The sequence below is a fragment of the Venturia canescens genome, chromosome 8 (genome assembly GCF_019457755.1).
Source record: "Venturia canescens isolate UGA chromosome 8, ASM1945775v1, whole genome shotgun sequence".
NCBI classification, from domain to species: Eukaryota; Metazoa; Arthropoda; class Insecta; order Hymenoptera; family Ichneumonidae; genus Venturia; species Venturia canescens.
The window spans coordinates 21,359,201-21,368,658 of NC_057428.1; the positions used below are offsets into that span (position 1 = coordinate 21,359,201).

The window sequence follows — 9,458 nt, forward strand, 5'->3', positions numbered from 1 at the left end:
ACACCGCGGACGAAACCTCCGTGAACTTGGCCAAGTTCACGGAGGTTTCGACCGCCGCGAAGGACTTTTTTTTGTATTGATTATTCGTCTGGTTTTTTGTTGATAGGAATTTTCAAACACACCTAATCAAAGCGGCCTCGTTTTTGTGGGTTACAATTTTATAATTCAGAGGAAAATTATGAATAAATTTTTGTAAAATTATGCTCGTTTTCTCCAACGTTAATCTGTTTATAAACTCGGTTCATCCTATCTCGAAACTATATGAAAAAAATTGTGTTTGAACCGCGTCGGAGAAAACGGTCATTGGCCGATATTCGTCGAATTTGATCCAACACAATCACCGACAAGAGCTCGACAAATTATTTACACCAATCAGAAATCTAAAATTGATTGGCCAAGTTCACGGAGGTTAATTTCCCTCGCTTTTTCTCCAACAATAATTGATAAAATATATATCGTTACTGGAGGCACTGGAGGTAAAGAAGAAAAGCTAAGTGAACAAGCAAGACGACTGCAACGGACTTTCATTTGTCTTGAAAAACGTAATTTTTCTTTGAAATAAATTGTCTGCACGTGCAGACAATTAAGTTTTTTAAAATTCTTTCTTGTCGGTGAACACCCGATGATTTTTTTGCAAACGTTCGATTATTCTGATGTGTAAAACTGTTAGCATCTTAAACTCCAAGGCAAATTCTGTCGCACGATTTTTTTCTAATAATCCTAAATCGAGATTTTTCGTTGCTGTACAAGAGGAGATATTTTTGTTTCGACTCTGATAGCCAAACGCATACCTAAAAACCATGACAAATCAGAATGAACTAGTCAACATATCGTTTGTTGTGTCGGAGAAATTCAAAAATGAGGAAGAATGCAACGAAGAAATGTGGGAAGCGTACAATGTGAGTTACATGTTTTATAAATTTGTTATGCTTTCTCAGGACCAGGTTTCACTCCGAGTGAATGTGAAACAACCAGTGTCATATTAGGCACGTTCCCCTTATCGCCTGTCAATGCTTGCAACCCCCGAGTACCGGCCGCAGTGGATAGGGTTTTGAATGTTGTGGGCGATAACTGGAACGCACCTATTGTAATTTCATGTGTAACAACTGATTATTATTTCGTTGTGTATTTTTATTGACATTTAAAATGCATATAATTTATAGTACAAACACTACTTGAACCATCCTGATATTGAAGTATTATTAAATTTGATATAATGGGAATATAAGTCCTGAAAACATTTCATGTCATTTCTGAACAGATTATTCTCAGGCGTATCTTATAACCTGAGTATTCTTGAGATAAATGTCAACCATGACTGAATCCAATTGTTTTCATTTTCAATGCAAACAGATGTGCGAGCAGAATGAATTTCAACCACATTGGATACAGGAGACGGAGTGTCACTGCTTAGAACCCAAGAAAACTGATGTCTTTGTAATGGAAACTTTCAGTGGGGATGTTTTTGAAAAATTATCCCAATCAAAATGCTTGTAAGCTTTCACTGGAACAATTTTCTACTATATCAATAACTCATACTAGTTTATTATTTATTCCATATTGATTAAAGATTATGCGTAAACTGAATTTTTACAATTCAACAGAATAGTAGGACCTCGTTGTTTGCTCAATTGTTTTTTATCCGGTGAGCCTATTCCTGAAGGCAATAGTCCTGTTCTCACAACTGCCATGCGAGGGACAATTATTTGTACCACTGGATTAACACCAGAAATCAAGGTGGGGCATCATCGAATGAAAATTCTTCTCCAATTCTATAAAAACTCATGGATAATTTATTTTTTGTGCACAGAAAAAAATTCAACAAAGAGTGGAGTACATGGGTGGCATATATATGAAACAACTGAGGGCCTCTGTCACTCATTTAATAAGTGATTCTGTCATGTCACTAAAGTACGAGGTAATGGAAAATAATGAGACTTGTTAAAAATTGACAACCCTATGATGATAATGTTTCATGTGATTCAGTGTGTAATCGTAATTTCTCAAACCACGATTTGATACTTTGTCTATTCATTTAGAAAGCAATAGAACGAGGAATCCCTGTATTAACGGATGGTTGGGTAGATGCAATTTGGCAAGCAAATATGAAAGAATTCGTGAAATATGACGATTCACGATTCGACGGGTATAAATGTCCTGTTTTCATGAATCTCATTGTTACGGCAACGAATTTATCGAAGAACCAGAAAGAAACGGCCAAAAAATTAATCAATGAAAACGGCGGGGTAAGACAATCTCTATCGGTTTTTCCATTTACATTCAATCCCCTCGCCCTATTATCCAATTAATTTTTCGTTATTTTCTCGATTTCAGACGTTTATGGGTGCTTTAGATGGGTCAAAGGTAAAGGTGGTCCTTGCCCCACTGAATTGCTCTCTAACGGACAAACTCAGATACGCCAGGGACAATAATATTGCTTGTTTAAATGTTGAATGGGTTACCAAAAGTATAAGCGCTGGCTACGCTTTGCCATTCACAGAATATCTTGTTTTGTCGACCAAAGGATGTTCAACACCAGACAAATCACAAAGTAAGTTTTCGAACATCCAAATGATATTAACTTTTCTTCCCTGCTTCTAATTCTATAATATCAATACAAAAAAGTATTTCATTGTAATTTTCCTTCCATTTACTAAAATTCTTGTTATTTATCTGCGCAGTTCCGGCTCTCAACTGTTCGAGTATAAGTATGATTAAAGAATCAGTCAATACCAACCACATCGTTGAGGAAACGATGACAGCAACAATGAATTCAATGACTAGCGCAAACAATGTTTCCTTGTATGCTTCAAACGATTGTCAGTCTCTGGCCCCATATATTTCCAAACTAGACAGGCTTGATGTCAGAGAAGCAAAATTGGCTGGCCCATTTCTTGATGGATGCAACGCAAGTTTAGCCCATAGAAACTTGACCAATTTCTATACGTGATTTTTCCATTTTCATGTTTCTCTTTTTTACAGATATACTTGACAGGATTTCCAACGAATCATCGAGATAAAATCAATCGTATATTAAACGCTGGTGGTGCGACGAGATTGAATGATATTTCCGACTCGATAACTCATGTGATTGTCGGCGATCCCAGTAAGGCTTCAAATGAACTTAAGCTCATTCATGGCAAAGGATTGAAGTGAGTAAAATCATTGAACTTAACAAAGCATAGAAGCAAATTTGTTTTTCTTTCAACTAATCGTATTTGGTAAATTTCCTCATATCCAGTCCTCATGTACTGAGTCTCGACTGGCTCCAAGAAAGTCTCAGATTACAGCGTCCAGCTCCTGAGGAACGTTTCATCGACGAGAAGGGTTCGAGTCCTCATGCTGAAACAGCTGAGCCACCGTCACCGTTGAGCAAAAAGGTTGGAACGGAGTATCATACAAATTTCATTCCTCCTTTGCATACCAAATAATAGTCAATTGATTGAACTGTTTACTGCAGAACTTACAGATGTTGCAAAGACCTAAGAGACCAAGGGCACCACAACTTGATACTGATCATCCAAGAGCCATGGAAAATACTACCGAAGGTGAAGACGATGAAACCAGTCTCTTGCAACAATATCTTCAAAAAACAGATGAAAATAGTGGTAAATAATTCTTGCCATTTTTTTTGTTATTATTTCAAATCGTACTTATAATCATAAGCATAAAAAACTTTCATTCGTTTATTTTTCAGCCTCTGAAATTACAGTTCAATATAATTCCACTTTGAAACCAACTTCGAAAACAGTCAGCAGAGTTGACTCATTGAATATTTCGAAAACAAATGTAAGCATAGATCCTGAGGTGACGAAGGATCGATCCAATGATAGTGCTGTGCCTTATAGTCAATCTACAACTTCGGAGAAAATGTTCGAAGGTAAGTCTCCCATTCCATAAAAACTTGTCATAAATTATTTGCAATATTAGACGTCTCAATAACCTTTTGAATTTCTTCATTTTTTTTCCACATTCATTTACGATTTTTTTTCCTCCAGGAAAAACGTTTCTCATAACTGGTTTCGACAGTGAGGAAGCTTCGATCATAATGGAAAATGTCGTTGAACTTGGGGGACGCCTCGTTTTCAATTCTCGCACGAGAGTGCCTGATTACGGCGTCGTGCCTTTACTCGGTGCTGTGCTGAAAGACAAGGTCAATGAAATCGTCACTGAACTTTTTATCGTAAGTAAATATTATTTTTAACATTCAACTGTTTCACGCTTCGAACCCCAATGAAAAAATCAACTCACCTTTTTCATTTTTCATTACCAGGAAGATTGCATAGACCAGGACAAAGTAGTTGAGTTCGAGTATTATCATCGACCCATCTCGATATCCGAAGATGCTAAGCCACTGGCTGATTTAGTTATCGCGACGAGCACGTACTCTGGAGTCGAACGAAATTACTTAACCAAACTGGCTGTTATTCTCGGGGCCCAGTAAGCCATATACTTCTTACTATTTCAATAGGAGTCTCCTCCCATCGAAGAATCTTTCATTAAATTTCTTTTTTCTCAGACACCAAGACACTTTTGCACGAAAAACCAATCTCGACCGTACTCATCTCGCGAGCACACATCTGATCTGCCCCGCTCCGAAAGGGAGCAAATACGCGGCTGCTGTAAAATGGAAATTACCAGCGGTTACCGCAGAGTGGTTGAGAGCCTGCGCAAAAGAGCTGAAACATGTGGACGAAACTTATTATCTCGTGGGCGAAGCGATAGGTGAATCACAACATAACGATCATACTTGTTCTTTCTACAAAATCTCGCGACAATGAAAATTATTTAAAGTAAGATGCGCAAACGACTTTTTTTAATTTTTAAGCTCCAGAAAACTCTTCAAAAGCAGCAGAAAGTTCTGGAATGGGTCCACCTTCAGCCGCGACACCGCGAAAGATTATAACACCTCGAAGACACTTCCCTCAGGCTCAAGGTACTCCTGGCTGCGAAACTCCTCCCACTAATAAAAACCTCAGTCTCGCGATGGGAAATACACCAAAAACACCGTGTGGCGGCACAGCCACTCCCGATACACCGTATGGCGGCATAGCTACTCCCGAAACTCCGTATGGCAGAATTTTCAGAGAAAATCCCTCGCCGGCAACGAGAAAAGAATGGTACCTGTGGACCCAAAAGTTCCCTAATTTGAAGGAAAAAACACCGCCACCTCCTAAAAGGCGAAATCCCAGCACCGTAAGTTTTTTAACTCGATAAAGCTTCACCCGGTTTCATTATAAGCATCATTCTATTTGAAACTCTTGGCTAAAGCACCTCACGAAAGTGCGAAGAAATTAGAACGCCCTCATCGATTTGTTTCAAATTCGTTAGCAGCTTGAATTATAAAATTTCCAGCCATTGTCAGAACTCCGGAACCAATTTTGGGAGCTGGTTCAAGTACCCATACCGCCGAAACAGGTAGCGATATTTTATTTCGATAAGTTCATACAAAGAATCGCGTTGTTTCGAGTATGATTTTAATACTTTGTTTGCTTATTAAAGGCTCGTCAAGATGAGGACGGTCAAGTTTTCGAACCAGGACCTTCAATTCCAGGGGGAGAACAGAGTCACGCAAATATAACAACAAGAGAAGAAGGAGTTGAACAGGCAACTCCTTTGGCTGAGGAACAACTGATAAAGCGAAAATTGTCTTACAGCGAGGATGTTTCCAAGAAAGCGATAGAACGACAAATTGAACAACTTGATCAAGTTTTACGAGGGGCCAGTAACACACCCGAAAGTCGATACTCACCTTCCGGTAACGCAAAGGTTTACAACGAACAGCCTACTGAAAGAATGAATAAATGTGAGCCCCACCCTCATGTGTTTTTCATTCGACGCATTTTTTTTCTTTTTCGGGTTTACAATACAACATTTTTTGTTCATAAGGTATGGTTAAAGATTCACAACCTGATACCGTCGAATGGGAAGATCCTGGGCATCAGAGACAAATTCCTTACGTCCCGGTAAGATTTTCACAAGCACTATTCATAAGATTGTGATTTCAAACGTTTCAATTCCGTTGCCTATAAAAAAATGAAGATCGTCAATCTTTGATTTGACGTTTACAAGTGAATATTGTTGGCAATTTGGTTTTGCGTACGATATTTATCGGATACATTTACATTTTTTGACGAAAATTCCATTTTTTTTTTACAGATTTCGCTTGTTGAAGAAGCTAAAGAGGATGAAACACCGATGGAAGAGGAACGAAAAAAGAAATTCATGTTATCTGGCATCAAGGACCGGGTGAATTATGAGATGGTGATTAAAAAGTTGGGTGGTGAATTATCGACCGAAACGCATTTCGATCCAACAGCGACGCACCTGTTGTGTATAAGACCGTCGCGGAATGAAAAAATGCTCGGGAGTATTGCTGGTGGGAAATGGGTTTTACATTGCACGTATCTCAGAGACTGCGACGAAAAGGGGGAATTTATCAACGTGAGTGGCGGATAATATCATTGCTATTTTTAGCATCGTCAAACGAGTAATTGAGAAAATAATGAATGCTTCAATGAAACCTTTGTTTTAAAGGAGGAAAAATACGAATGGGGCAACCCATTGAGTAAGAATGTGATTCCCGAGCCAACGGGTGATACGGAAAAATCAATCGCAGCAGCCGTCCATCGTTGGCGGTTGAAATTAAGTCGAGAGCCCGGCGGAGCTTTTCAAGAAATGGTCGCACTGCTTCTAGTTAATAAAGAAAAATACGATCAATTTGCTCGACTCATATCAGCCGGTGGTGGAACTGTCGTGCAGGCCAAGTGAGATTTTTATATTTCAGTAAAAACGGAATTAATCGAATTGGACAAATATTACTTGGAAACACACTGAAAAATGATTTTCCGATTACAGAGCACCCTACGATTCGAGCCCTGGTGGTCGACGAATCACTCATTGTTTTATACAATTGAACAAGCTCGATCAACCAGTAGACTGGGCAATGCTTGCAAGCAAAGGAATTCTATGCTTCCAACCACAATATCTAAGCGAATATCTGACCGCTGAGAATCCAATTAATCCTCGAGATTCCGTTATCCCCGAATTCAAAAAATATCTCTCCCTTTTGCCGAGATAAAGTACGGCCTCAAAATAGTCTCGAAAAACTTTTCAAAAGAGGTAAAAACACTAATAACGAAATTTTTTTCTACAAATCTCCTTTTACACCAACAAAACAGATCCGTCAATCAATGTTATTCTAGTCTTGTTCGTATTAATTAACATATGTACATAATGTGCCATTACGAAGGATCATGCGTCGAATTAGGTATTCAGTTTTTTTTTTTTTTTATAAAATTAGCATAATTACGTCATGCATCATAGAAGACAAAATACGCAAATAAATTTTGTATGCGTAGTAGTTGAGTATCATTGATATAATTATATTTGTTCTCATTCTCAACCTTGGCAATGATATTCCACGTCAAGAGGAAAGCTTTGAATACTCAATCATTTGAAATTTTCTTCACGTCTAATAAAATTCCTGCTGCTGGTATTGTGAACGCAGAACGCGGGCTTACTCCGTTCGTCGTGTATCTTGGATTCAGCAGAACCTCGTAATCACGAAGAATTGTTATCAGACCCACCGCAGTTTGGAGCATTCCGACCCGAAGACCTTGAAAAAATGTTTACCAATTACAGGTTTTTGTCTATGAAAATCAGCATGAAAAGATTACATTTTTTTGTATCACTCGTATGCGGATATTGTAAATAAGCTTTAAAATAGTAATAATAAATTATATTTTCTTACCGATACAAATTCTTGGCCCTTCGCCAAACGGCATGAAAGTGAAAGGTTTTATGTCACTTTTGCGTTCCTCGCTGAACCGATCAGGATCATAAATTTTGGGATCACTGAAATATTTCGGGTCCATTTGAATGCCAGGAAGTGCGACGTAAACGACTGTTCCTTTTTCCAGAACGACTTGAGTCCCAGGAATTTTGTAATCTCTGTCAGCGACCCGATCGATCAGAGGAGCTGGTGGATACATTCTCAACGTCTCATTTATGACGGCCATCAAATATTTCATATTCTGTACCGATTCGTACGTTATTTTTCGCCCATCGCCGAGATTCTCGAGGATGTGGCTTCTCAAGCGTTTTTGAATCTCTGGCTGTTTCGCCAATTCCCAAAGAGTGAATGCCATCGTTGTCGAGCTCGTTTCCAAGCCTGCTACGAAAAATATTGCCGACTGGGCGACCAGGGTATCGCCTTGGATTTCTGAAATGTCGAAAAAAATCAAACAGTTCAAACCGAATGATGATATTCGAGAAGAAACAAAAAAGAAAATAGATCCCCGATAACCCACCAAAACCGTCTTCTGATTTGTCATTTTTTAATTTTAGCAATCCGTCAATTACGTCGCCTCGCTCGTATTTCCCTTCCTCACGGCTGTTCATCGAGTTCCAAAATACTTTACGGAAATAATCGGTGTTTTCTCCCAGCATCGAACCACCGAGATACTTCGAAAGGCCGGGAAAGAAGAATGCGGACGAGAGGCGAAGGGCTCGGAGGATCGTCATAGTGAAAGGGCCACGACCTAAAAACATAAATTTGGCATAAAACTGTTGATTGCAGTAATATTTGAAAAATTTTTAAAATGCATTTTAGTGATTCTCGTTATCATTTTTATTACGACAGACTCGGCTCGCTTACTCCTGGTATAAAACTCCGGTGGTGGATCCTCGAAGGAATTGGTTCTGATGCCAAAAGCGAGTGAGGAAATAACGTCGGTGGTAAATCTGGTGCTCGTGTCTTTGAACTCGAACTTTTTCACCGCATTGTCATCGCCGTCGAATCTTTTCTTCATGTAACTATTCAAGAATTCGGAGGATTCGAGCATGAGGTTGAAGAGGCTCTTCAATTTGCCAGTGGTGAAGGTTGGCGACAGTTTTGTTCTTAAATATCGCCACTCAGGATTGTGGATCGAAAACAAACCTCGGCTCCCAACGAGGTCTGTGGAGTCTCGTGGCGAGGCAAAAAAGCGATTGGGGAATGCAGCGAAATCTTTAACGAGTATTTTCTTTATGAGGTCAGGTGAACGGAGAAGTAAAAAGGGTTGATGGAGTATGTAAACACCGATGAAAGCGTCATCCTCTTTAGCCTCGCTGTACAAACGTCCGAGCAGAAAACCCGGCGCGATTTTCAACAAAAATGAATCTTTGAAATTTCCGAATATCAAATTAGTCGGTAAGCTTGGAATACCACGGCGTTGCCAATACGACAGTTTCCATTTTGCTCGCAAATAAAAAATGCCCAAAAGCCCGATCAAACATGTCAACAAAAACGACGACCACGAGGAAAACATTTCACTTTGCAATTTTTCAATTCGATTCGATCGATAGAAAAAAAAAATGGTTAGGGCACAGACTCCTCGTTAATACTCGCTCGAGCTCAAAGCTCAAACTGATTCCGCTTCTCTACAAAAGATGCTCTTCAATCCGCTCCCGAGATT

At 39.2% G+C, this 9,458-nt stretch overlaps 2 protein-coding genes and 1 long non-coding RNA gene across 5 annotated transcripts; 1 reads left to right on the plus strand and 2 right to left on the minus strand.

The window, feature by feature from the left end:
* The first annotated feature begins 88 nt into the window (after positions 1-88).
* LOC122415137 (DNA topoisomerase 2-binding protein 1) lies at positions 89-7,266 on the plus strand. Its single transcript, XM_043427029.1, has 21 exons — positions 89-899; positions 1,354-1,493; positions 1,605-1,737; positions 1,811-1,918; positions 2,040-2,246; positions 2,335-2,551; positions 2,682-2,908; positions 2,983-3,152; positions 3,242-3,380; positions 3,461-3,608; positions 3,698-3,880; positions 3,999-4,183; positions 4,274-4,440; positions 4,520-4,725; positions 4,829-5,196; positions 5,356-5,418; positions 5,503-5,806; positions 5,890-5,966; positions 6,160-6,444; positions 6,538-6,767; positions 6,859-7,266. Exons 1-21 carry the CDS (start codon positions 801-803, stop codon positions 7,079-7,081), a joined length of 3,879 nt encoding a protein of 1,292 aa, XP_043282964.1. The 5' UTR covers positions 89-800; the 3' UTR covers positions 7,082-7,266.
* Positions 1,771-4,391, minus strand: LOC122415142 (uncharacterized). 3 transcript variants are annotated; one of them, XR_006261871.1, is made up of 5 exons: positions 4,252-4,391; positions 3,944-4,141; positions 3,741-3,859; positions 3,468-3,583; positions 1,771-3,351 (listed from the first exon to the last, which is right to left on the minus strand). It is a non-coding gene; the product is annotated as an uncharacterized lncRNA (long non-coding RNA). The 3 variants fall into 3 exon arrangements; XR_006261870.1 differs by having other exon boundaries at positions 3,468-3,853; XR_006261869.1 differs by having other exon boundaries at positions 3,468-3,859.
* A 98-nt stretch (positions 7,267-7,364) lies between the features above and the next one.
* LOC122415138 (cytochrome P450 6k1-like) lies at positions 7,365-9,458 on the minus strand. The gene is made up of 4 exons (XM_043427030.1): positions 8,660-9,458; positions 8,313-8,543; positions 7,754-8,224; positions 7,365-7,618 (listed from the first exon to the last, which is right to left on the minus strand). The coding sequence occupies exons 1-4, from the start codon at positions 9,309-9,311 to the stop codon at positions 7,449-7,451; spliced, it is 1,524 nt and encodes a 507-aa protein (XP_043282965.1). The 5' UTR covers positions 9,312-9,458; the 3' UTR covers positions 7,365-7,448.

Coding starts and splice junctions, on each gene's coding strand:
- LOC122415137 (XM_043427029.1), top strand. CDS start 801: ATGACAAATCAGAATGAACTAGTCAACATATCGTTTGTTGTGTCGGAG. Junction 5,419..5,502: donor TACCCATACCGCCGAAACAG/GTAGCGATATTT, acceptor TGCTTATTAAAG/GCTCGTCAAGATGAGGACGG. Junction 5,967..6,159: donor GACAAATTCCTTACGTCCCG/GTAAGATTTTCA, acceptor TTTTTTTTACAG/ATTTCGCTTGTTGAAGAAGC.
- LOC122415138 (XM_043427030.1), bottom strand. CDS start 9,311: ATGTTTTCCTCGTGGTCGTCGTTTTTGTTGACATGTTTGATCGGGCTT. Junction 8,544..8,659: donor ACCGGAGTTTTATACCAGGA/GTAAGCGAGCCG, acceptor TTATGTTTTTAG/GTCGTGGCCCTTTCACTATG. Junction 7,619..7,753: donor AGGGCCAAGAATTTGTATCG/GTAAGAAAATAT, acceptor CATTTTTTCAAG/GTCTTCGGGTCGGAATGCTC.